Source organism: Camelus dromedarius, chromosome 26, assembly GCF_036321535.1.
Source record: "Camelus dromedarius isolate mCamDro1 chromosome 26, mCamDro1.pat, whole genome shotgun sequence".
NCBI classification, from domain to species: Eukaryota; Metazoa; Chordata; class Mammalia; order Artiodactyla; family Camelidae; genus Camelus; species Camelus dromedarius.
In genome coordinates, this window is record NC_087461.1 from 18341700 (window position 1) to 18369484 (window position 27785).

At 43.9% G+C, this 27785-nt stretch overlaps 1 protein-coding gene and 1 non-coding gene across 20 annotated transcripts in view; both read left to right on the forward strand.

The window, feature by feature from the left end:
• SVIL (supervillin) overlaps positions 1 to 27785 on the forward strand; it is a 215156-nt gene that overhangs the window by 130260 nt on the left and 57111 nt on the right. For 14 of the 19 annotated variants that reach the window (XM_031444939.2, XM_031444940.2, XM_031444941.2 and 11 more), the window contains 9 exons: positions 5927 to 5984; positions 6100 to 6251; positions 8617 to 9292; positions 21077 to 21157; positions 23487 to 24374; positions 24728 to 24898; positions 25584 to 25618; positions 26201 to 26262; positions 26576 to 26715. In XM_031444939.2, coding sequence (XP_031300799.2) covers positions 5977 to 5984; positions 6100 to 6251; positions 8617 to 9292; positions 21077 to 21157; positions 23487 to 24374; positions 24728 to 24898; positions 25584 to 25618; positions 26201 to 26262; positions 26576 to 26715 — 2213 coding nt within the window. In that variant the 5' untranslated portion in view covers positions 5927 to 5976. The remainder of the gene's footprint in view (positions 1 to 5926; positions 5985 to 6099; positions 6252 to 8616; positions 9293 to 21076; positions 21158 to 23486; positions 24375 to 24727; positions 24899 to 25583; positions 25619 to 26200; positions 26263 to 26575; positions 26716 to 27785) is intronic. The other 5 variants (XM_064479454.1, XM_064479458.1, XM_064479455.1 and 2 more) reach the window with 3 other exon arrangements.
• Positions 4396 to 4537, forward strand: LOC116150606 (U4 spliceosomal RNA). Its single transcript, XR_004134338.1, has one exon. It is a non-coding gene; the product is annotated as a U4 spliceosomal RNA (small nuclear RNA).

Sequence of the window (27785 nt, forward strand, 5' to 3'; positions counted from 1 at the left end):
CCAAGAGTAAAAGTGAAATTGCATTACTCCTATGGGAAGGAAGCTCAGAATTCAGAATATTCTGGATCTGAGCTCTCAAATGCAGGTGGGGAGAAAGCCATCCTTCGCAGTCCCCAGGGCACTTTTATTTCTTTGGAAGATTCTACTGTACTCAGGTTTAGGGGACTGAGCTCAACAATAGCTTTACCAGAAGGCCTGTTCTCGGAACTAATTGAAGAAACCACGTTTCCCAGGAAAGCACTAGCAGAGCAAATCATCCCGAGGATTGGGATTATGTATTATTACAAAGCATATGAGGCCGTTAAATAATTTTATAAAGTATTATAGCCCTGATGTCAAATCCCCTTAAATTGCTTTACTTGGAAAATGACCAGGCAATTCCCATCAGAAATAACTGAAGGAACGGACTTACAGAATCCAAATTGCTCAGACCAGGGCAGCAGCCTAAAATCGCAGGTGTAACGGGGGAATTTAGTATCCGTAAAAGCCTCATGTCCGTGACAGCAAAGAAGAAAATTTATTCCAGTGGAAGTTAGATCAACTGCGCTTGTTTCTCTCTGGATTTATGGTGGCTAGCATCACTATGTTCTGAACCATGGATCAGTTGTCTACATACGATGCAACATACAATCAATTGAATTACGGCTCTTGAATCTTATTTTTAAAAATTCTTATTCCTTGCTTTTAGGAAGCAGACACTGAAGAATTTAGAGGTCCAAGGGGCATCAGGCTGCCACTCTCTTAAATGGTTCAGAAAAATGAATATGTAAATATGTGCACTTGTATGCATGTGCCAGTACACAGAAATACACGTAGGGAGAGAGAAAAAGGGGGTAAAAATAAATCAAGTGTAATAGCAAGCTTTTACATATGACAGATGTCTTAATTTTTCTCTGAGTCTGAAATTATATGAAAATTTTAAAGGAGGAATCCTTTCAGTAGGTCATAAACACTGATAAACTATATTCAATGCTGTCAGTCAGAAGATAACGGTGAGAGAATAGTAGGTGGTCTCTATAAGTGAGGCGTGGAGTGACAATGTGTTTCCACAGTAGGAATGGCTTCAAGGATTTCTTAGTACTAGCTTTTTTTTGTTTTTCCAGTGCTTTACAATAAACCTGGCCAAAATTCAGTGGGGGGTACCAATAAGGACAAGTGCCCATACAAAGGTTTTTTTTTTTCTTTCTTGAAAGGAATAAAAAAAAGTACACACACACACATTATTTGTCCAAGTAATACATTCTCTTTTCTGCAACCAAAGTGTTTTCCCACAGAGTAGATATACTAGAGTAATTCTGTTATATGTTTGTTTTACTGATTTTACTTTTGAACTGTGGACTTGGGGAAGGGAAACCAAACTCAACGATGCCTATGACTTCTTTCTGTCCTTCCACATCATTTCTTCTCCCTCTTATCTCATGTCTGTGGGAATGAGACTGGTCCTGGGAATTAAAAGACTTTATTTGTTCAAAAGAGTAGACTGAGAGGAAGCTTTTCTGCTGGAGGGGTTTTTTATTTTCCTAACAGATTCACTGTAGATTTCCACAAAGAATTAATAAGCTCATGGATACATTTAAAGCTGAGTTTGATCTGTGATCTCATTTCATTTCTCAGTAAATGATCAGAGAGGACGATAAGGTTATAAGCCTCGAAATAGTTTTGAGTTTGAATGCAGGCTTGATTGAAGAGGCAGTGGTGCTGGGCTGGTGGTGTCCACCGTCACCGGAGCCTAGGGTGTGGGTGGACATCTGCTGCCCAGCCTGCCTGTTCGCTCTCTCCATGCTTCTCTGTACTGGGCTTCACCCAGGACAGTCCCATACCTAAGGGGGGCTTTGCAAACATGCGGGAGGACCCGGGACTGATTTGGCTTTTAAGAGGGGAGCCAGGGAGACAGTATCCTACAGTAGAGGGCTCACAACCTAGAAATTTCCTCTCAAAAACACCACTGGTGTGATCTGTGATCTGTTCCAGAGCCAGCCCCCTGAGTCTGTGACCCTGAGGGGGGCACACCTGTTTGTCTGCTGAATGCTGTCCTTTCTAAGACCCTGTATCTCCGGCAGTGGCTTGCTAGCAGATGATGACAGTGTTTGTTGGTGGGTTTTCCAGCCTGTTTTGTCCAGAAAGGGACACCTGCCCTTTCCCTCTCTTTCACTGCCCCAGACTTCTTGGGGTTCAGGTTCTGTGAAGAACTACATTCTGACCTTCCGCCCACCCCCTTCCCATATTGTCTTAGTCCTTATAGAACATTGGAGCAGGAAAGTAAGGGCAGTCAGGAAAAAGATGCTTTGGTTGTGGGCGGGACGTTCACACAGTCTCCCGTTGAGTTGATTTTTCCTTCCAGATTCTGGGAAATAAAGAATGTCAGGAGGGAGCTGGTTGCTTCCCTTTTTCACTGTACTGTTGGATTTTTAAAAAATGTCTTTTGTTGCGTAACTTTTATAGAAAATTTTAAAAATTAAAAATGTAATGAAATGCAAATGTTGTTCAGTCTCAAATTAGGACAAAAAAATATACTTAATTTTTCCCAGGGGACGTTACATGCCACACTGGGTACATTACATAAATATATTTTATTCTTGCTCTGTCTTAGTCCATTCAGGCCGTTGTGACAACACACTGTAAGCTGAGTGGCTTAGAAACAGCAGAAAAGTATTGCTCACTGTTCTGGAGGCCAGAAGCCCAAGGTCAGGGTCACAGCATGATCAGGTTCTGGTGAGGGCCCTCTTAGGGTTGCAAACTGCCAAGTTCTCCTGGCATCCTTACGTGGTGGGAGGGGCTCAGGGCTCTGTGGGCCTCTATAGAAGGGTACCAGTCCCATTCATGAGGGCCTCAACACCTCCCAAAGGCCCCACCTCCTAACACCATCACTTAGGGGGTTAGGATTTCAACATATGAATTTAGGGGGGGAGGGGACATACACATTAAGGCCATAACATACCTAGTGGAAATAATTTGGGAGGGGTCTAAAAGGCCACGTGTCATTATGCTACTGAAGACCCTATCATAGACTCGATTTCTCAGGTATGGGTTTGGGACATGGGTTTAAGAAAAATCTTTCAAGGGGAGGGTACTGCTCAGAGGTAGAGCGCATGGTTAGAATGCACAAGGTCCTGGGTTCAATCCCCAGTATCTCTGTTAAAAATAAACAAGTAAATAAATAAATAAATAAATAAATAAATAAATAAATAAACCAAATTACCTCCCCACCCCCCTAAAATAGAAATATTTCAGAGCACTTGGAATTTGGTCTCCACAGCTTTGGGGGTAGGTTTTTGTTTTTTTTTTTTTTTTTTTACTTTTTTTTAATTGAAGTACAGTCAGTTTACAATGTTGTGTCAATTTCTGGTGTACAGCACAGTACACAGTCATACATGAACATACATATATTCGTTTTCATATTCTTTTTCACCGTGAGCTATAAGATAGCAAATATAGTTCCCTGTGCTGTACAGTATAAACTTGTATCTGCAAATCTCAAACTCCCAATTTATCCCTTCCCCACACCCTTTCCCCCTGGTAACCATAAGTCTGTTTTCAATGTCTGTGAATCTGTTTCTGTTTTATAAATATGTTCATCTTATTTTTAGATTCCACATATGAGTGATATCGTATGGTATTTCTCTTTCTCTTTCTGGCTTACTTCACTTAGAATGACATTCTCCAGGGCCGTGCATGTTGCTGCAAATGGCATTATTTTATTATTTTTTATGGTCAATTAGTATTCCATTGTATAAATATACCACATCTTCTTTATCCAGTCATCTGTCAGTGGGCATTTAGGTTGTTTCCGTGTCTTGGCTATTGTAAATAGTGCTGCTATGAATACTGGGGTGCCGGTGTCTTTTTGGATTAAGGTTCACACTAGATATATGCCCAGGAGTGGGGTTGCTGGATCATATGGTAAGTCTATTTTTAGTCTTTTGAAGAATCTCCTTGCTGTTTTCCACAATGGCTGCACCAAAGTACATTCCCACCAGCAGTGTAGGAGGGTTTGGGGCAGTTCTATACAAAATACAGCTCCATTCTCCTCTTTGGAGCTTAAATCATTAAATCATTAATTGACTCATCCTGGAAAATATTTTCCAAATATGTGCTACCAGCCATTAAAGTTCTGTCACCGTAATCTCGCTAGGGCTAATTTGTTAACTGGTGAGCTGCTGTCAGCCACGCTTCCTCCAAAGGCAGGATGCACCTTCATCATTGTACCCTTGGCTTTGACCCAGGAACGTGATTGTGAGTGTGAGCAACCACATCTCTCTGCACCAGGTACTCTGGTCGCAGGGAGGCCAGTTGAGAGGGAGACACTTGATGGCCACTATCTTTAACAGGAGTCGATCCAGCTAAACTGTTAAGGTGGCTGTCATTTTAAAATAAGTAAGTTAAAAACATGGCCAGAGCTTTGCAAAGTGTCAGTACTGTCACCAGTGAGGTTTCTCCAAGGCATGATTATTGATTTTGGAAAACTTTTCCCAATACCCCTGCCATGATGACTTGAAATATAGTCGGCATTGGCAATTTTTGACAGTCTCTGTAGAGATGGAATTTTTTAAAAAGCCGTATTTGGGATCTCTGAACACATCAAAGGGCAATATAAAATCGTGTGTGTGTGCACGCACGCATGTGTAGTGTTTTTCCCTTTTTTTAATTGAAGTAGACTTGATTTACGATGTTGTGTTAATTGCAGGTGTACAGCATAGTGATTCAGTTATACGTGCATATATATACACGTATTCTTTTTCATTTCAAGTTGCTACAAGCCATTGCATAGAGTTCCCTGTGCTGCACAGGAGGACCTTGTTTATTCTGTACAAAGTAGTTTGTATCTGCCAATCCCAAGCATGTGTGGTTTTGACCCATTACTAAAAATGACCATTTAAAAAAATAAAACGGAAATTGAAGCAGTTGAAAATTAAATTCCATGCATTCATCCCCTCTCCTTTGAGTTTCTTCTTTGACTCAGCATTTGAAATGTTTCGTGGGCCCCCGGGCTGTCACAGCCCGCCCCTCTTCCCGGGTCCTCAGTGGGAACCACTCGAATGAGCCCTTGTGAATTCACATAATTGAGGAGGAGGTGAGAAGAGCGACCTTTGCTCTCTACCAACTGTGACCACGACTCCAAAGAAACAATTGTTTGGCATCTGAGTAATATCCTTGTAGTCAGTGTCACATGAGACCCTCCCAACATCAGCGAAACATTTCTCTGGTCTTGCAGTGTCATCAGGAGAGTAAGGGATGGTAACGTTATCCATCATCCACCTAAATTTTAGCCGGGAAACAGGTGTTAACATTTCCTTCCAGTGGAAGCCTATAAGGGGAGGCAGAGGAACTATGTTCCTGTAAAGCGCACGTGATCGAGGTGTGTACGTTACCTACCATTAGAAACACAGTCAGGTAGTTACAGAGGTTTACAGGGTCAGGGATGGGTGAGGTCGGAGTGGGGTGAGTCCTGGTTGGGATAGATTGCTGATGGGCATACGAGGTTCATAATACTTTCCTCTCTACTTTTGCAAATGTCTGAAGTTTTGCATGATGGAAAACTTAAAATACTTTGTGAAATCCAATAAAAGTTAAAAATAGTGAGGCTACTGCTCGCTGGAGAGCTTTTACTAGTGAGGCTTCCTCTAACAACCCGGATGAGATAAAACTCCCTCCTGTTACTCCGTCCTTTATTCTCATGGTCTTACTTCTTGGACCAACATGTGATGCCTTTGTGTGTGTGCGTGTGTGTACACACTCACTTGGCATCTGCCTCCCCTGTTATAAGACAGTCTGTGGGAAAGCAGGAGTGGTGTCAGCTTTGTCCATCACTTATTGCGCGGGAGCCACAGACAGAAATATGAGTTCAGTAAGTGTGTGTCGCATGAACGACTGAAATGAATGCATGACGACTCAACCCTAGACTTTGTTCCCTTTTGTTTTATTTCAGTTGCAGAATTAAGAAAAATCTTTGAGCCAAAGAGGAAAGAAGTTTTAGAAATGAAAAGGTAAGATGTCTGTTACACCTGATTCGGAAGCAGGAGGGCTGGGCCAAGCCGCGTGCGGTGTTCCCTTAGGACCCGTGTCCCTCGCTCACCACGCCTCTGTCGGTGTCTCGCACAGAAAAGAAAGAATCGCCAGGCGCTTAGAAGGAATCGAGACCGACACCCAGCCCATCCTCTTGCAGAGCTGCACCGGGTTAGTGACTCACCGCCTGCTGGAGGAAGACACCCCCAGATACACGCGTGCCACGGACCCGGCCAGCCCGCGCATCGGTGAGCGCAGCCTGCTGGCCCCTCGGACTTTTAGATCTAGCGCTGTTGGCAAGTGAGATATTCCCCAAAGAGTGAATGGTGTAGGTGTCATTTTTATTAAATGTGTATATTTGTTAAAAACCAGCACTCCCAGCCCTGGGCGGCTCCTGGGTGTGGTCCTCCGGTGTCGCAGCGTGAGGAGTGATCCCGCTTTGGGGCACCTGATGATCAGTCCTTTCTCCCCCTTAGCCTGGGACCCTTCAAGGCGGGAACTCTGTCTCTCTCTTGGTACCGTCGGGGCCCCAGCTGTCAGACATCCTCAGGTTTGTTTGGTAAAAGGCTGACTGAGACATATGTCTCTTATAATAGGTTTAAAAGGAGAGCCCAGACGCCCGGCACAGGGCTCGGCAGGGAGCGTGAAGAGCAGAGCTGGACCTTGAATGTTGAGGGTTCCTACTCTCATGTGAATGCAGCAGACACCCTGTTGAAATTATTGTAATATATGTAATTTTTAATGCATTGGGTATTCATTTCATATTAAACAGCATGTCACACGTGACAGCTTTTCCTTGATTCCTCAGTCATTGGTATGGGCTCCAATAGTCAAGGGGACCTTGGGAGAGGATGGCACATCTGGCTGGTCCTCCGGCCCTGTTCCTGGCCCTGCAGCTCTCTGCTGCCGCTTCTAATAGTCAGTGTTTTCTTGTTTCTTCCTCAGAGAGGGCTGTTGGTCTCACTGCATGCTGTGATAAGGTCGCCTATCTCTAGAGTTTCTCATCTTCAGAAAACTAAAGAACTGAGTTTTTTTTTTAATTGCATACATGAAGAATGAAGAATAAACAGAGTACCAAAATTTATGGCCAGAAGTAAACCCAAGTATATGTAAAACGTTAATCTGTTCATCGTGTGATAATTTAAGCATCGCATGTTAGTAAGAATTATTTCATAATCTGTGAGAGCTGGGGGAGGAGCTGTGTCCCCTCCTCACTACATCTTAGACACAGAAATAAGGTCCAGTTAATCACCTGATCAATTTTAAGAGAATAATTACAAACATGAATACAGAGGTGAATATTTAATTCCAGTTGAACGGACAAGGACTTTCAAAACACAGAAACAGCTGCCGAAATCACTAGTGACCAGATCAGTGACAATTAACATTTGTACTTCAAGGAGAATCTTACACAGACTTCACGAAAAATTAAGGAAGTTTGAAAATATTCATGAAGAAGATAAAGAGCTCATATTCCTGTAAAATTTCAGGCAAGCCAATAAAAATGACACTATGAATCAGTAGAATATAGAACAGTAAGCTTGACCAGAGAAGGAAAGGATAATACAAGTGGCTAATAAGTTGAGAAATGCACATTCCCTTTTTCTAGTAAGAAAGGCAAATTTTAAAATTAATACTCAGTGTTTGTGAGAGAACATACATTGCAGATTCAAGTGTAAATTGATGCAGACTTTATAGAAATTAATTTGATAGTCTGGTGTCTTAAAATGATACATCTATTGATAAAGCAATTCTACTTTCACGCTTCTGTCTATTGTAAGTAGCAAATCAGACTGATTAAAAGTCAGAAGCAACTTAAATGCCCAGAAATACAAGAAGAGTTAAATTAATTATAGAATGCCTGCTGGATGGAATATTATGAAGCCTTAAAACAATGATGTCTTCAAAATAAGATTTCCAGATTTAGGAAAATGCTTTCTATAGAATATTCATGCTATGTCAAACATGAAGTGTTTTATACAGAAAAAAAGAAATCATTTATATAAAAGACTAGAAGGACTATAGAAAAGTTTAGCAAATTATCAGTTTATTTATTACTGGCTATTATCTATTTGTGATTATTGGTGATTTGAGGGTTAACCTTCCTTGCTTTCATTGTAGACATTTTCTACATCAAGCGTGGGTAGTATAATCAGAAAAAGCCACTTCTGGTAAAAAACAAAAAACCCAGCTGCTGCCTGGTGGAAATTGACATGAGCCATTATTGTTATGGTTACTATCAGATCCCAGGAAACCGCAATCTGTCATTTGTCAGATTGTAGCAGTTCAAATATCTGTTATCTCTTTTAGAGGACTCTGAACCCGTCCTCTGGCCTCACACGTGAAACATTAAAACACGAAAGCAAAAAACAGTAAATAAACAAGGGGAAGTGGTCCTGAGCAAGACTGAGGGCTGTCGGGATTGAGCTTTATGTGAGGCCACACTTGATGTGAGCATCACTGCCTTCCCGTGTTTCACTGCAGCACCCTGGGTAAATCAGCTCTGCCGGATGAGGCGTGGGCCACTCACCGCCCATGGTGTGCAGAATAGAATATACTACATATATGTCTTTGCTTGAAATCTGCATGTTTGACTTCTGTGATTCCTTGTAGGCCGATCAAATGAAGAGGAAGAAACTTCAGATTCTTCGTTAGAAAAGCAGACTCGATCCAAACACGCCCTGGACCCCCCGGGCGTCCATGGCGACGCCCCCTGTGGTTCAGGGATCATGGACACCCAGAGCCTTGAATCCAAAGCTGAACGAATCGCAAGGTACAAAGCAGAGAGGAGGCGGCAGCTGGCAGAGAAGTATGGGCTCACTCTGGACCCAGAGGTGGACGCCAAGCCTCCATCCCGGTACACCAAGGCCAGGAAGGACCCCGAGGCCATTGAGAAAAGGGGAGGAAAAAGTGACCGATCGGCCGAGTCAAGCAAAGATTTGGGCTCTTCCTACTCCAGGACTGAGATCCCAGGGCTCAGGACCGGTGTAGCCGAGTCCAAGGACTATGCCCTCCACCGGGGTGATGGGGTTTCCGACACAGAGGTGCTGCTCAATGTAGAAAACCAAAGACGAGGTCAAGAGCCCAGTGCCGCTGGGCCGGCCCGAGACCTGCTTCCCCCGGGGGAGAGCTCCTCATCCTTCTCATTCCCTGGGCGAGACAGTGCCCTCAGCGAAGTGCCAAGGTCCCCAAAGCAAATGCACAGCGTGCCCATCCCATCGCCAGGGCAGCCGGCCTCCCCCAGCCCCTCCACTGGTGACCTGCCGCTCCCTGCCGAGGCTCGACCCAGGTAAGCCCGCCTTCCTCCTGCACAGATCCCCGCTGACCCGCAGATGCCCGCGTCGCCTCTGCCACACTGCCGTGTCTGTGATCCGGGGTCCTTGGCATTCCCTGGAGGTCTGCGCTCACCGCAGAAATAACATGATACATGATTTCTTAATTTCCATTCTGTCAAAACAGGTTCTGTGGAAGCAGGGAGCCTTGCGTTCATTTGTCCGTCCTTCCGTTCTTTCTTTTCATTCTTTCTTTCTTTTCTTTCTCTTTCTTTCCTTCTTTCTTTCGATATGTTCTTTTTTTAAAGAATAAACTGAACGGGTGTCACGGGGACACGCCTTCATGGAAGCCTCACTTCAGTACCCTTCTTCTGACTGTGGTTCTCAGCTGCCTTTACCAACCGTCTTTTTCTTTGTTTCTCTGTGATCATACCCAAGACTTTGGGGTGGTTGTTTTTGTTGCTGTCATTTAAAAAGCACAAAACAGAAGGACATTACTGACACTGTCCAGTGAGTCTCAGTTTAGGGTGTGAAGACTGACTGCAGTGTATGCCGAATTTAACTGCAGCATATAGTTATGTATGTATATTGACACGCTTAGAAAACTGCTGTGTTTAAGAGCACCTGGCTGAAAATCCTAGCCAGTAGGAGAAATCCCTGTGTCATAGGATCAACCTATGGAGAACCAGAAAAGGGGTAAAATCAGAAAGTCAGATGCCAGAAGAGAGTATGTGTTTTTTCCTCAGTTTAAACATCTTAATTTAAATCTAATTTAAATATTTAAATCTAATTTAAATATAAATTTGAATTTGATTTGAATACCTAAATTTAACTTAAACTTCAGTTAAATTTAGATATTCAAATCTAATAGGTATGATAACCAGATTTAAAATGCAATTTACTGAAACAGCCTACTTTATGGTTTAGGGTAATCCTCTAGGCAGATTCCTAAGTGCATGTTTCAGTTCAAACGAGCATTAGTTTCGCAGGTGGATTGAGGAGGGATGAGAACCTGAGATCAAGCAAATTTATCCGGGACAGAGAAAGGTGTTGAAAAATATTCCTGTTTATTGCACCCGGGGACAGAGCAGAAGATACGGTCATCTTCACGTGGCAGTAACACATCTAGAACAGATCCTTTTAGTTATTGGAGTTTATTGACCTGAAAACCTGTCACCGCTTGCTTCCACACTAAAATATTTAGAGATGTTAGCTTCTAAGAGAATGAAAGGATATGGGTGCTGAGATTGTACTGTGAAGGTCTTTGTTCAGCCTTTGCACTTAACTGCTTGAAATGTAGGGACCCGTTGTCTTATATTTTGAAACAGAAGTCTGTCGTTTGGGAAATTTGCATTTCACAGTAAAAAACAGTGTTCTTGGGTTAGTTTCTCTCTATCAAAGCAAACTCTTCACGTGCTATGTGAGCAGGACAAAGAAACCTACCATTACAATTTAGAGAGAAAATTAGAGCCTGACAGTTACATGGGTTGAGAAATAATAAGGAATCCAATTTCTGATTGCCATATCACGAAAACTGTTCTTATGGGGTCTTGGCTAATCATCTTGATCATGGATAATAGATTCTTAATGAGATTTTGAAGCAGTTGTAATAATAATTGAAACTTTCTTGAGATAGTCCAGGTAAAATGATAGGATACTTCAGAGCTTTGTGTGAGTTTCAATCTCAATATTCAAAAATATAACTTGTAAGCTTAGGAACCCATTTCTTTCTAGGTTATTTGAAGAGGCATATCACCTTAGACATTTTCATAAGCCTAGCCTTAACCTCATAGTGCCTTCATTTCATGGAAGAAAGACTTAAAAGAATTCGGAAATCATAGAGGAGTTCTTAAGGAGGCATATAATTTAATGTTTTGAAGCCACTCAAGGTGTACAATTCTATGATTTACAGGCAAAGAAACATAAGTAATTGTGTGTGTGTATATATATATGTGTGTGTGTGTGTGTGTGTACATATATATGGAAAATACCTGAGATATATTTACATTAAAAGGATGTAAAATAATGTGTGTCAGGTGTGACATTAAAATAGCGTTGGGACTTATTTTGCAACAACTCCATTTGTTCAGCTTATAAAGATAGACTTAAATGGATTCACATCCTGCTAGTTGTCCTTTCTCTAGAGCCAGGAAATTCAGGTGTCAGAAGGTTGTCTGACTTCCATGTGGGGAGAAGAAAGACAAGAAAATACTTTGTGAACCAAAAACAGTAGCTAAAGAAACCTCAGTGACCCAGGAACCATTAGGGAAAATAAGATGTCATCTGGTATGGAAATAAGTAACCGGAAAGTTTAGAAGGTGAAGGAGGGACCCCCCCCCAAAGCATCTACAAATAACAAAACGATTTAGTACCACCTTTACCTGTGCATCTGCTCTGTCCCTGAAATGGAATATTCTCACCATTTCCCTTTGTGTTCATGCCCTCGCGCTGCCGGGGGTTTTGGCTCTTCCTCTCTGAATTAAATCATTCTCATTTCATCATTTCATTTTGTGCGCACTAGAGAGAGGCTGTTTTTGTTTCATTAATTAAATATGAATGCATCACTCTCATGAATAGAACATCAAGAGACTGCCTTTGGTGTCCTAAAACTTCAGATGTGAGTCAGATATCCAAGTGCAGTTTTTGTTTGTTCTGGTATATGCTAATGCAGAAATATATGTGCACACTAAACAGTCATGGGTTCTAACATTGTACCAGGCTGTTTTTAAGCATTATAAGCTCAGTAACAGTCCTTAGGGCAATATTTAGCTGGATAATAAACTTAATTTAGAATTATGTAATAATCAGTTTATATGATAAAGAAGATATGTATGTATATGTTATGTATGTATGTTAGTTACAGGGTCTTTAGTTCAGAAATCCTGTTGTTTGAGAATTCAGGTGAGCCTATTGCTCTGTAGCTAAATAAGAATATACCTAGTAGGGGAGGGGATAGCTCAGTGGTAGAGCACCTGCTTAGCATGCACGAGGTCCTGGGTTCCATCCCCAGTACCTCAACTGAAAAATAAATAAACCTAATTACGCCCCCCAAAAAAATTTTTTTTCAATTAAAAAAAAAAAAGAATATACCCAGTAACAAAATAGAGCCTAAAGCACCTCTCAGCCACCATTCCCCCATTCTGCCAAATCCCCTGTAAATTTGGAATTTCAGAAATTGTGTTTTCTGAAGAGGTGGTGTTACTGGTATGAACCATTCTTTGCTAATTCGGCCGCTGTAAATTTTAGAATAAAATTCAAAGGGATTGGGGGCCCATGTATTATTATTCAAAAATTTTGAAATCTGAGCTCTATTAGAAATCCTAAATTCAAGGCTCTTGTTGAATGTGCTACTTGGTGCCTCCCTTAATACCAAAAACAACAACAAAAAAATGCACCATCTTGGTTACTTCTGTGAGTGGAGAGACACGTTCACCACCCATAGCCACATCCACTTTAACTCCCTCCACGGTTGTCAAGAACAGTCACCCCTAATTTCCTAGTGGTGATCCTTGCTAGAAAACCTTCATTTGCTTGCTTGTTTATTCGTTCGTCTGTTTGTTTTTATTTCTCTACTGCCATCCCCACCATGCCTCCTCCCACGTAGCAAATTGTATCATTTGTGGCCAGGAAATGATGGTGTTGGTTCCATTCACGCAGATCTGTTCCTGACGTTCGGCCGGGGCAGCTGCCATTGGTCAGTGATGCTTTGGGTGGGGCTCCCCCTGCACCGAGAGCCCTGCATCAGCTCAGGAAGGTAGACCAGGGCACCCTCCAGGACGAACCATCCCCGCAGCACCGTGATGTGCAGACTCCTGCCAACTAGGAAGGAAGGGGGGTTATGCTCCAGTCTCATTCTTTATTTCCCATTGTTTGCTCATCTCCCAGTGAGAAGTTTGCTTCTAAAATCCATCTCTAGAGCCTCAAGCTCAATGTTTTAATTAGAGAGATGATGAGGAGGGTAACTGCCTCTTGATCGTCCGCATTCCTGTGTCAGCTCCTGTCTCTCCCACAGCAGGAAGGTTCCCAACACACACTCCACGTCTGGCAGACTCTCATGGGAACACATCTCACGATGTCCTCTCTAAAGAGACCGCTGGGTGCTTCTCACCCATCTCTTCTCTCACTGGCACCAAATCACTTTCACCTTTCAGCCCCTGTGACCCCAGACATCACTCCTTGCCCTGCTCGACCAGCTTTGGGCTTTTAATGTATGGTTAATTCAGTCCCATTTTGTTTTCCCCGTTTTATTCTGTTTTCAGCAGCAAGTATCGAGTTCTGTCCATTGAGTGGAATAAGGCTGTGTCACCCAAAACACTAGCTGGGATGTCCTAAAAAGTCAAACGTCTGCCAACTTTTCAGTGTAAACTTTTATCCCGTGCGTGTGCCTTTGCTCAGTCAGTCATTCACCCTGCGCGTGTACAAAGCAATCCTTAGTGGTTTCTCCCAACAAGCAGCTGTCAGCAAATCAACTGTTAATTCTAATGAGATTGCTGAAGTTAATAGCCGTTCTTCTTAAGCTGAATAATGTTTTATAATTAGGAGCGGTTATATAATTGAGCCGGACACCCACAGGGTGAAACTGATTTTACTGTGCTGGATTTGACTTCGCTTTGGTGGCAGGAAGGACTTTGTAGTCTGTTAACTCTTAGGGGTTATAGGGAGTTAAAGCCTGTCATTATATACTGAGGAATACAAACCCGGAGCGGCTCCTGTCCTCTGTGACAGCTTAGGGGGAGTTCTTATTTCCTGGTGATGTAATTCTCTGCCAGTCAGTTGCTGCATCATAAGAAAGTTCTCTTTCACTCGAGGTCCGCATCATAAGAAATTCTGTTATACTCGAGGTCCACAGTAACTCTGTAGCCTCCACCCTAGGGAGAGTTGGCTTACCTCAGGACCCCTCAAAATAGATACTCTATGTTAAATAATTTTAAAGTCTTAGAACCAGAAGTAACCCTGGAGAATAATTTTAAAATCTTTTATACATGGGAAAAAAACCCTAAGGATGGAAGAACTTAAGTAACTGAATTAAGACCATATAGCTGCGTCCACATCCATCATCCACCTGGTCGGTCCCTCAAGGTCCCTGAACCCATCAGAGTTCTTTCCATGACATGCCGTTTCTGTTCTTCATGTCAGTTCCATTTTCGATCATAGTGGAAAGGAGAGTTTGCTGGGTTTGCCCTTTGAAGGTCAGAAACTTCAGGAAATATGATCAGGGGTGTTATAGAAACAGTTGCTGTGATTCACATAAAATATTTAAAAACCTCATCATCATAAACAAAATGAAAACTTGTCGTCTGGGAGGACTCAGACTCAGTAGGCATCCGTCCATCTATGCATCCCTCAGAGGTCTCTGTTTACAGGTTCATTTCAGCGCTGAGGTAGTTTAGACCTTCATTCAAAAAAAAAAAAAAACTGTATCATGCCAGGCACTGTGTTCCAGGGTGGGTGCATTTTTTTTTTTTTTTTGAGTATGAGAAATAGCAATAACACAGTCGGGGTAAATAAGGTTATAGAAGCTCAGATTGGGTGCTGTGGAAACACCAAGATGGGGTATGAATTCTTCCCACCTTGAAGAGGTGGTCATAGTTGGACCAAGTCCTTAAGGATGTGGTGAGTTTGCCAGACATGGAGGGGAGGCTACTCCAGGCGAAAAGGCACAGACTTCCAGTGTTGACATAGAAGGAGGGGATGGGATGTGGGGAGAGCTGGGTGGGGGACCCACCATGGAGCTCCCCTACGACAGGGCATTTGGGAAGTGCCTGAAGGATTTCAAAGCATGGATGATTGGGTATGTCCTTTAGAAAGAGCGCCCTGGAGGGTTTCTTCTGAAGGAGAGTTGACTCCGATCAGGGAGATCATGAAAGATGTGGCTGAAGATGTGAGATGCTGAGGCCTCTGGTTCCATGTTGGGGCTTGTCATTCATTCCATCCTATTTGGCATTTCTTTAGATGATCTGAGAGACAGCAATGATCAGGTGATGGGATTTCTGGAGGAGGGATTGTAAATGAATTTGATGGTAGAACAAGAGAGGGCAGGGAGGGAGGGGGAGAGAGCAAAGAAGAGAGACCAGGAGCATGGACACAAGAGAGCACGTGTACTTGGAACAATGGTTGGAAACTAACAAGATGAAATTTAATAAAGCCCTGTATTTAGAAGGGGAAAAAAAATCATTGTATAAGTTCAGGGTTGGGGAAACCTGATTTGACAGCAGTTCATGGGAAACAGACCTAGGAGCTTTAGTTGACAGTAAGCTCTTTATGTGACTGCCAAAAGGGCCAGTCCAGTAATGAAGGTGAACGGTTCATAGCACAGGTAACGCTGGTTCACCTGTGTTCTCCAGTGGTCAGCACATCTGGGTAGTTCATTCTAATCGGGCTGTTGGCCAAGGAGAGCACATTCAGAGAGCCCACCTTCCCATCTGCCCTGCTTTGCTGACCTTTGCAAGTTTGCACGGATGCTTCTCCCTGTCTTAATAGAAACACAAAGGCAGCTCCACCTGCACCTCATGTCTCAGGTGAAAGGACATTTAAATGCCCAGCTCCTGCAGCAAAGCAGACACGCCTAAAAAGGGGTTTTAGCAATTTTGTCAGCTTCCCCCCAGACATGGCGCCATGAATTTGGTAGTAAGCCAAGGCATGAGATTGGTAAGGATGATCTCAGTGACAGCATTACTTTAGCAGAAGCCTCACAGGTAGGGTCGGTACCTTGTCTTGGTCATTTCCCTGCCTCCTTCCCTGCCACTGCCCGGCACCTAGCATATCCTGAGGGACTCAGGTCGTTCCTGAATGAATGTTCTGCTGTTTCCTGTGTCTTCGTAAAGCTCTAGAAGCTAGAACAGTGCCATCTGAGATAGCCAGTCTGCACCCACCAACCTCTAAGGGACTTGCACAGGAATGGGAGTCAGGGGTCATTTCTTTCATCAAGAAAGTCACGCTGGGAAGAAAATGTCCCTGAACTAAGCAGCAGGCTCAGGGATGATCATTTTCCTTCTGCTATGCAGCCTTTGTCTAAATGGGGACCAGTGACCCCAAGCAGCAGAACCTGTTTGTACAGCAAGGCTTCTTCCGCTTTGTCCGGGGCTGGAACTCTTGTAGCTGGCTTAGTCCGTGTGCTCACAAATGCCGTTCAGCTACGAGTGGGGATCGTGGTAAGTGAGCAAAATAAAGCCACTGGCTGCCTTGGGGCCTTGTGAGCTCGGTCTCCAGCCCTGAAAAGCTGGTTCTAGGCTTGGTCACGACTAAGGCATTACTTGGTTATGTTACTTCGTTAGAATCCAAGCAGGAGACATGGAAACCCAAATCCAGGTGGGAACAGGAAACTCCATCCCCTTTTAAGGCCAGCCACTGCAGCCCCTTCCCCAGACTCTGGCCCTTCCCTCCGACAGCTCCGTCCTTCTGCACACGCCTTCCATCCTCACTCTTTTTCAGCCAAGATGGCAGCATTTAGGTCTTTGGTACTGAGGTTGGCTCTGAGGGAGCCCAGAAGAGATTGATTAGCTCACGTTTATCTTGCTTCTGCTCAGAGGAGACTCTACGTCTACCTTTTGATTACTCAAGACAGCATCACTGTCTCATCCAACAGTGATATACTTTTAAATTGAGGTATCGTTGACATCCAAATGCACATAGTATTTTAAGGCTGCCAGTTGGCGAGTTTGGGGAAATGTGTAACTGTTAACCCCGTCAAGAGAGACAAGGTTTCTATCACCGCTGTGCTCTCCGGCCCCCATGCTGATAATTAACTTCGTTTGCAAGGACCTCCCTTAGCTCTCGTGGCCTGGTTATCGTATGTTCAACTCATTATGTTCATATGAAACGAATCCTCCCGCTGTTCACATTTTTAACCAAGCCTTCATTATTGAAAAGATAGTTAGGCATAACATTAGCATTAAGGGACACTACATAAAATAACAGGATCTATGCAAGGCTTAAAAAATAGAGAGCGGGGGACGGTAGAGCTCAGTCATAGAGCATGTACTTAGCATTCACAGGGTCCCGGGTTCAAACCCCAGTGCCTCCATTAAAAAATAAATAAATAAACCTAATTACCTACCCTCTTAAAAACAAGAGAGAGGAAGGAACTCAAGGCCACCATCCAGATGTGCTTTTTTTTTTTCATATTTTAAAACATTCACCTGCTGTTATTACATCTTCAGAACAATGCCCAGTGAGCCCCAGAAATCAAATATGTACTTTCATGAATGATGTATCTTTTCCTTGGAGACTGGGCATCCCCCGAGCCCCCTGCAGTATCATAAGCAGACTGTGCTCTGTGGTGGAACTCTCTGATCCTGAACTCCCATGTTCCATAATTCTGTGCTTCAGAGTTCACCATTTTGGGGAGCCGAGGCATGCATTTAATCAGAAGAAGACATGGGGGGTTGCTATTTGATGTCCAGCTAAGGTTAGGAAAGCCTCTGATGATAGCTGAGCAGAGACCTACGTAAAGAGGCTGCAGGCCAGGCCGCTGTGGGGTTGGGTGGGTGGGTCCGGGCAGAAGCAGCCCCTGCCAGGGCCTGAGTGCGCACCATGTGCGGAGTGTTTGAGGAGACCTCCAGTCACCAATGGGGCAGGAGCCTGGCGTGGGGGAGTGATGGGGTGACATGGTGAGATGGGTGGGTTGGGGTGGGCAGGTCAAGGAGGGCCTGTAGCCCTCCAGGAGGGTTTGGGTTTCACTCTAGGTGATGTGTGGAGCCCTATAAGGGGTTCGAAGGAATGAATGCCCAATCTGCCTTCCATTTTAGGGTAATTACTCTGGCAGCTAAGCCTGTAGGCGGGCAAGCATGAAAACAGTAGTTAAGAGGTCCTCGCAGTCACCAAGGTGAGAGAGGGTGGTGGCTTGAACTAGCTTCATGGCTGCAGAGGCAGTGACAAGAGGTTATCTTCTGAAGGTGACCAATAGGATTTGCTGACAACTTAGATGTGAAGTAAGAGGGAAACAGAAGAGTCAAAGGTGAGTCTGCGTGTTCCGGCCAGGGAGGCTCAGAGTGGGGCATTGCCATTTGCTGAAACAGGGAAGACCCCAGCACCATTTGGGTTTGGAGAGAAACCAAGAGTTCATGTTTTGGACACGTGAGAATGAAGATGGCTGTTGAGTAGCCAGCTGAATCCAAGAGACTGAATTCACGGGGGAGATGGGAGTGGGGAGGAACATTGGAGGCTGGCCAGCCTGGAAGTGAAAGCTGGATGCGGTCACCACGGCCTGGACTGTTGGGGTGGGGGGCGGGGGGACAGAGCCGCAAGGCCCCCTGAGCCTAGAGGTGCGGGCGGTGAGGCGGAATCCACAAGGCAGGTGAGGAGTGAAGTAGAAGGCAGGTGAAGGGAGGGACCATGTGTCAAGTGCTCCTGTGGGTGAGAAAGAGAAAGGCCAAGAGCAACCACACTCCATGACGGAGCGCAGACAGCCTTGTGGGCAGTAAATATTCAGTTCAGTTTAGATCTCTCCCCACCCTCCCTCACTTTTTTCTGAATTTGATGGCAGAAAACTTCACCCCATAAGTGCCTTAGCCAATCTCCAGGGTCTTGAAAACCTTACTTTGAGAAATACTGTTCTGAATCCCTCCTGCTTTAAATTGAGTGAAGACAAACCCTCTTTTTTTTTATTTTTTCTTCCACTTTTATTGAGATGCAATTGACATTCAGGCTGTGTGAATTTCAGGTGGCCAGCATGATGATGTGACTTATATACATCGTGAAACAATGACCACAATAAGTTTCGTGAACATCCACCATCTCATAGATACAAAATCAAAGAAACAGAAGACAAATATTTTAACCTCGTGATGAGCACTCTTAGGATTGACTCTCTCACCTTTCATATACAATGTAGAGCAGTGTTAATTATATTTACCATGTTGTACGTGACATCCCAGTCCTTATTTATCTTATAACTGGCCTAATAATTGTTTACGGTGATAATGACCAAGGTTTATTCTGATCAATGAAGGTCATATTCAGAAAGTTGTACAGCATATGTCACAGTTCACAAAGCAGTCTGTCATACAAAATGCATCTGAACCTTGAAATAACTCTGATGTAGGCATGTGAGTTATATTAACTGATGGTTTTCAAAAGCAAGCATCCATTCTCTCTTTTCTCCCCCTATATCCTGAGCCACATCCATTGCTTCCTTTCTTAGCTGCAGAGGATGTGCCGATTCCTGTGTTTAAGTAAATGTCGAAAAGTTAAACCCTGGATAGTTGGAAATAAAATGGCTTCCCAGACAGCCAAAGTTTTTATCTACCACGGGCCAACTAGCTGTAACAGTGGAGAGAGGTTTGGGTGTGGGAAGACTAGAGAAACAGAAGTCCAGGCCTAATTACAGCAGATTCTGGTGGTCACAGTAAGATGTACACTGGTGGTGACCGACAGGCTCTTCTTGCCTCTTAGCTTGAATCAAAACTCAAATTAAAATGACTTTAGAAAATTAAGATAATTTGACTATAATTATTATTCCACTCTTTTGGAGATTACTTTGATCTGAAATGTGTTTCCAGCCTGGTAGTGAGGAACTCTTACGGGTAGCTTGGTGCAGTTTTGAGCTGGTAAACATTTTAAGGAGCATGTAGAATTTCCCCATTTTCTTTCTGCATCGTACGAGGGCGGTAGTTTGAGCTTTCTGCCCATACCTTGCTTTACATAGTTATCGCAAGGTTCTCCTTGCCTGTGGTTTCTTTCTAAAGTATCTTCAGCCTGGCGTTATTGCTCTGTCACATTCGACCTTTGCTCATTGAGGAATCAATGTGTAAATCGTGTATTATCTTGCCTAGCGTCGTGTAAGGTTTTTAACGACCGGCATGATGCCTGATTCACCTTTGCTCCTTCTCAGAGCTCAGCTCTGTGCTTTGTACATAGTTATAACTCAATAAACATTCACTGAATGGACTTGAATTAGTCTTTGATAACTGTTATGTTGGCTGCATTATTCAGTGATAGAGAAGGAAAATGTATAATAGCAATTAAAGAGATGATCTTATTGAATTTCTTTTTATTACCTTTATTTGATATGTATTGTTTTGCATGAACACTATTTTTTTTTTGCATCCTTTTTTTTATTGAAGTCTAGTCAGTTTACAATGTTGTGTTGATTTCTGGTGTACAGCATAATGTTTTAGTCATACATATACATACGTATATTCGTTTTCATATTCTTTTTCATTCTAGATTACTGTAAGATATTGAATATAGTTCCCTGTGCTCTACAGAAGAAACTTGCTGTTTGTCTATTTTATATATAGTAGTTAGTATCTGCAAGTCTCAAACATGCAATTTATCCCTATCTAAAAGAAAAAAGACACAATGAACTTATTTACAAAACAGAAACAGACTCACAGACATAGAAACCAAACTTAAGGTTACCAGTGGGGAAAGGAGGTGGGAAAGGATAAATGGACACTATTTTTATATTTGGCTATTTACCAGTGTACCTTAACAGAACTTAGAGATGATACATTAATTTATATTTTTTATCCAACTTCTTCCAAGAGAATTGTCTGATATTTGTGGGCTGAGTGTGACCATAACAGGCTCCTGATTCTTTCAAATTACCCAAAAAACACTTTATTTGGTGGCTTTAGATATATTTATTCTACCTCTTGATTTCAGTAGCAAACTAAACACCCTGGAAATTCCATGAAATGATTATCAATCCCATGACAAAATATATTTCAACATTTTTCCAAAGCCAGGATTATTCTTTACTCAACAAAACTCAGCCTTGAGGGTTTTCAGTGATAATAATTCTGTGTTAACATTATGACAGACGTCACCTAAAGTTTTGTTTTTTTTGTACACGATAGTACCGGGAAACCCAAGCATGAGTGGTTTCTCCAGAAAGATTCCGAAGGGGACACACCTTCACTTATCAACTGGCCTTCCAGGTACCCCCCCGAGCTGCAGCTCTGGGCTTGCGTTTACTGAGTGCATCTCCCGTCCTGCACGTCACCAACACTAACCCTCCTTTGCCTTCTTTTTAGTGGCAGTAACTTCAAAGTCATGTGTTCAAAAGGGGCTGCTGGCAGTTACTTTCCTAGCATTTGCTTTTCTCCTTAATTGCCCTAATCCTTGCTAATAGTATTTCCCTTTGCTTCTCTTTTTTTAAAATCATTTGACCAGACCCCTTGCTTTTCTCCTTTCTCACCTCTCACCTCCTGCTAGGAGGGGGCAGTAGTGAGGGCATAACCGGTATCTCTTGGCTGCGCTCCAGAGTCAGGCTAACCAGCTAGTGTCCCATCTTGTCAGCAGCACCCCGCCCAGCACTTCTAGCCTCTTTCTTTCCATGTTGCCTGCCTCTCAACCAGTAGTTAATTTTCCACTGTTACATTCAGAGCATGTGGTTTTACACGCAGACAAAAACGCCTGTCATTTCATTTTTAGGGTTGGGGGCAGGGCAAGGCAGGAGGAGTAAGAATGAGCAAGTCACTGGCAGGACAAAGCACCCATCTATTGAGTTCGTAACAGTCACTTTGTTCTTGGCGGAGGACAACATTCAGATTGTCTCTGATTAGAAGGACACATTCCACAGGAGAACTTGAACCACATTTCAGTCGCCTTTTGATTAGCAAAGCTTATAAATATGACAACCTCCAACATTGGCTGGTCTCAGGGAGACATAACAACTCAGGATGCTTTTTTCCCCCCTGAATTCTTCTTTGATTTTTCTTTAATGAAATATACATTGATATCCTGCATCTGATGTGGAAAAACACGTAGGCGTTTATGTCACATTTAGCAGGGTACATTGTCATTTAAGGAAGTATTCCCTTCCAAAAAGTGACAATTATTTTCGCTGACTAATCTTAAGTAAACGATGATTTTACATTCCCCAAGAAATCAACTTTCCCGCTCCAAAAGCATTCTTTATTTTTTTAAAGATTATCCCCAATTAGTAATCCATTCCTAAGCAACTTGAATGGTTTCTCCTTTCTCACTGCGTGATATTTTTTTTTAAAAAGTAAAAACAAAGGCTAGTTTGCACTATTGAATGTTTACTCAGTGCTAAGCACTCAGCCCTGTGATTAGCAGATATCACATTGCATCTTGTCACTATTATTTCCATCTAAAAGGTAAAGCAGCTGGGGAGGTAGGTTACCTGCGAGCACACAGCTCAAACTGGCTGAGTCTTTGAAAAGAGGCCTCCTGGGACCCACAGCCAAAGCTCTTGGCTACTTCGCTTCTGCAGTAATAAGAAAAGGTCGGTAGTTTTTAAAACGGACTTCAGCTTTGCTCTCAGATATTTGAAGAGCTCTAGAAATAACCAGAGCCCTCCCTTTCTTTTTTTTTTTTTTAACATTTTTTATTGAGTTATAGTCATTTTACAATGTTGTGTCAAATTCCAGTGTAGAGCACAATTTTTCAGTCATACATGAACATGCATATATTCATTGTCACATTTTTTTTCGCTGTGAGCTACCACAAGATCTTGTGTATATTTCCCTGTGCTACACAGTATAATCTTGTTTATTTTTAAACCAAGAGCCTAATAGCAGTTCTAGAGGGGAGAAGATACTCAGTGCATTAATTCTTCTAAAAAATCTCTTTTCTCTAACATTCTTCTTAGCGCTGGAGCTGTTTGGAAGTAATGATGTCTTAACTGGTCACAGTTTTCTGCTTTTTTTTTTTTAATGAATGAATGTAGTCTGCTTTGCATGAAAAAGCTTGTGATTAGTTGAGTGCTTGAAAAGAGGTGATGGTGTGTTGTATGTTGAGCTTAATAAAAAACAGTAATAATCACCAATGCTCTGACATTTCCAGGAGACAGTGAAATTACATGTGGTCTCTAGGCAGATATGTATGCCTGGAAACTCCCTCTGCAGTCCTTATACTGGGCCTGTACATGTGGGAAGCTTACTGATTCATAGCCTAGCCTCCGTGTGCCCTCATGCATACTGGTGGCACATACTCATGAATTTTTCTGTGGCTTCTGGGTATTCATTTAGTCAAAAGGCATCCATTCTTCCAGGGTAGCATCTGATCCCTCTCAGCCTTACAGAAGGAAGAGTGGGTTTGGCACGACTCAAATGGCAAATGTGTGCACATTTAGAAACTCAACTCAGAATCCTCTATTTGACCAGCAGTAGTGGGTTTCTGACCCTAACCACCCCCAAGTGCTTTTCCGTCTTCTGGTGATCTGTGATCTGCACACTCATGCTCTCTTCCCCTTAAGCAGTTACTGGACCTTGCAACTGAAATCCTTTTTCTTTCTTAAAGAGTTAAAGTTAGAGAAAAATTGGTGAGAGAGGAGAGCGCTCGCAGCAGCCCTGAACTTGCCTCCGAGTCCCTAACTCAGAGGAGACATCAGCCCGCCCCAGGCCATTACCTGTCCTTTCAGTCAGAAAACTCCGCCTTTGATAGGGTCTCGAGCAGGGTGGCCGGCTCTGCCCGACAGCCCATCCGCGGCTACGTCCAGCCAGCAGACCCCATCCACACCATCACTCTGGTGACCTCGGACACCCCAGAGGACATATCTGAGTGTAGCTGGGCGGAGCCAGCCAGCCACGCTGTCACAATGCCTCCCACGGCGAAGGTTCTAGAAGGTGAGAGACGGGACACCCCTGATCTCCATATCTGTGAAACAAAAGCAGAGGACGAGCTGCTCTTCTCCGAAGCTCTTGAGCAAAGCAGGAAAACGTTTCTGGCTTCAGAGGATCGCGGGCTCGAGAGAAGCCCGGAAGATCCCTCTGGAACGGAGGACTCTGGTAAGCCTGTTATTGGTACCATCACCATGGAAACGCAGAAGGAGCCAGAAAGCCTGGCCCGCCCACCTCCAGCTCAGCACCAGCCCACCGAGAGGATGGGCAGGAGTGAAATGGTGGTGTATGTTCAGAGAGAGGCCGTGTCCCAAGATGCCAGGGTGACGGGTCACAGAAGGGACACACCTGCCAGGAAGCACAAGGTCCTCACCCGCTCCCTGTCCGACTACACGGGCCCCCCTCAGCTCCAGGCCCTGAAGGGCAGGGACCCCGCTTCCAGGGGAGACCCGGAGCTGCAGAGGTCCAAGGCTGAGGTGGAAATGGGCCTGCTGGACACGAAGGTCTCTGTCGCCCAGCTCCGAAACGCGTTCCTGGAGTCAGTCCGAGCCAGCGAGAAACCCGAGCTGTAGGTGATGTTCGCTCATCCCTGATGTGGCTCTTGCACGTCCTTGACAGAGTTATTCACCTCGCAACCTGTGTGGTCTGCTGCCTTGAGTCTTAGTGGCTTAGCTCACACGTGTGCAGGGCAGACTGGCCAGGATCTGGCGCCACCACTACCATTCTGCTTTCGCCTACTAATGGGGAGCTGTCGAGTGCTGGGTCTCTGGAATGTTCCACCTCCCGAGATGCATGGTCGAGGCACGCGGTGGGGTTTGGCGGTGTCTGTGCCTTGACTCCCCGAGATACATAAACCTTTGCTTTATCCCCCCTCTCTGTCTCCCCCCCTTCTGTCCTCCCCTCTCCCTGTGGTTCTAAAAGCCGCTCACGGGTTGAGAGGCCAAGCGAAGGAGCTGGCTTGCCTACCAGTGTGGAACGGGAGAGAGGGGCCCGGAAACCAAGACGCTATTTTTCTCCTGGTGAAAGTAGAAAGACTTCTGAGAGATTTAGAACTCAGCCCGTAACCTCAGCAGAACGAAAGGAATCGGATAGGTAGGCATGTGTATGTGAAGCTCGCTAGTCTAGGAGCTGAACAGAAATCCCCCGGCATTCCTACCGCAGGGGTAGTCCTGAGGTGGTTTTTGTGCGATGCAGTAATGACTGCATCATTCTGCCATCTCAGCTATAAGGGCCATTTATTTGGTTTCTATAAATGTATTTTTAAAGAATCATGACCCTGACGACAGCATACAGCTTTAAATTGCATTCGGATGATAAGAAGTGAGAAATGTTGCTCATTGAATGTTTTTAAATTTTTATGCCCTTGTTAAACTAGACTCCAAATTGACTGTCCACCAGATCTTACAGTGAAAAGAACTAAGAGGTTTTATGTTTATTTTATAAATGCCTGCCTGCGTGTTGAATGTTTTTATCTTACCATATGCTAGTGTACAGACATGAAAGGGTTTGTCTCAAAAATTATCGGTCATGTTTAATCAGTCGTCCTCGGTCCTGGTGTGTCTCCACGAGGTGAGCACTTTGCTGGGCTGTGTGCACACGTACCCCACGGTGTTGATAACAGCTGTCCACGTGTGTTCACAACAGAATTGCTACCAGGAAGATACTCTTTCAGCGAGTTTAATTGCATTTTTATTTTTACTTTTAATTGGCTGCTTTCCTTGGATTGTCCACTCCCACCAGCTAATTGTTGTTGTTTTTCCCCTGATGTCTTTCCTAGGTCTACTTCGCATCCAGAAATGGCACCTGCCGACGGTAAGCAGCTCTTTGCCCTTTTCTTCTTGACTGTCTCACCCAGGTTAGATTTAGGTAATAAGATTTTTGCTTTCAGAGAGAATGAGGTTATGGAATGTATCCCTTTCTTTTCTGCAGGTTTTCTTCCTCTGAAAATAATAGAACTTTGCTGAGATTTTCACACGTGCTTTCCCTTGTTTTTGAGAGAGAGCGCCATGAGGGGAACCATATTAAAATAACTGATTTGAATCAAAGAAGCAGGTTTTTCTTGTTACTTTCCTGTGACTAACAGTAAAGAAGAGATATTCCTTCTGTAAAATCTATTCTTACTTCCACCGTATCTATTCTTAAGTTGGATACTCCCGTAGAAGATGACTGTCTGGACGAGAGTTCTGTTTGGTTAACTGCGGTGGAAATGGGGACCTTGTCACTGAGCAGAGGAGTGAGCTCCCCGACCAAGGGGGAAATATTGCCAGTTGTATGTAGTTTTCAGTATATCTCTTCTTACATTCAGAGGATTTACAGGTCAGCCTTGGGAAACTTTTCAGAGACATTCCCTCCATTTTCTCATGAGGTTCAGCTTTTATTTGTGACTTTTTACAGATGAAGAAAAGGTCGATGAGCGAGCCAGGCTGAGCGTTGCCGCGAAGAGGCTGCTTTTCAGGGTAAGCTGCGCTGTTAAGTGTGAGTGTAAATGCCGTCACCCTCCTGCGGGAGGCCCCACGGCCAGCCTGCCTCCCGCACCGGGCCCTGGGCCCACCTCTTGCTGGCTGGCCCGCCTGTGGTTCTCTCCTCCTGTGTGGCCGGCATGCCCACCGGCCACCCGCCAGCCACCCAGCACGTGTGTGCGCTGCTGATGGTGGCGCTGCCTCTCAGGTGTGTCCCTCCTAGAGGTCCTGCGGGGAATAAGGTAGTGACATTCTGCTGCCCCAGTTTGCTCTCCTCCAGTTCATAAGGATCCCACATTTCCCATCTTAGGAAATGGAAAAATCATTTGATGAGAAGAACGTTCCGAAGCGACGCCCCAGGAATGCGGCCGTGGAGCAGAGGCTGCGGCGTCTGCAGGACAGATCCCACACCCAGCCGGTCACCACCGAGGAGGTGGTCATTGCAGCCACGTAAGTCCCCCTGGGGGCCTCTGGGCCTTGGCTGTAAGGTCTTCTTTTTAAAGATTGAAAGACTTTTAAATTAAAATGAGGCGATTGATCAGAAGATGGTTCGGTTAGAAGCCACAGAGTAGCAGGTGTTTAAGGGTTCTCCTTGCTTGGTGTCTCTGAACTTTGTAATTATGACCTATTGTATCTCCTAGAAAAGCACGAAGAGGAATTTTGTTCAATTTTTTTGCCTCTGCATTTTTTTTAATCTCTTGACAATGGAAAATTTAAAACAAGAGTAGACAGTTGAATATAATGAGCCCGCATGTCATTACCCCATTTCAGCAGCCAACAACTTGACCCATCTTGCTCAACTTCTGTCCCCCACTCCACTTTGCATTTCCTGCTGCGGTATTCTCAGGCAAACCCCAGATATGATTTCATCCATAAATATTTTAGGACATATCTCAAAAAGCAAAGAGGGTTCTCTTGATTTGTTTCTGAATAATCACCATGATTTTTTAAAAATTAATGGGAAGTTTGATAACTTTACAAACTGTGGGAAGTTCTTTTTTTTTTTAAATGGGGGTACTGGGTGTTGAACCCAGAGCCTCGTGCATGCTAAGCACATGGTCTACCACTGAGCTATCCCCTCCCCCACCCCAGGAAGTTGGTTTTGAGCAGTGTGTTTCAATGTGTTCAGAATGAATTTCCCAAAAGTAATTCATTCAGAGATCACTGCTTCCATTGGAGGAAAACTTTTATTAGTTTTGTTTTTTTTTAATGTATTTGTGCCTCCCTAGACACACACGTGCACACACATACCCTTCCTGAAAAAATGAAGTTCATCTCATTCAAGGCATCCACATCCCAAAAGGCCTTTGTGTCACAGCCCACGCCTGGGAACCTGCTGTTAGGCCAGTGGCCTCCCCTTCCTTCACTTCTTTGTGTATTTGTTGATAAGTACATCTTGTTTTCATTAGGAACTCTTAGCAAGTCAGGTTTGTTGTTTTTTGGGTTTTTTTTTTAATATCTGGGTGGCTGTTGTGAAATAAGAAGCAACCACCCCTGGGAGCAAAACAGTAAATATAAGC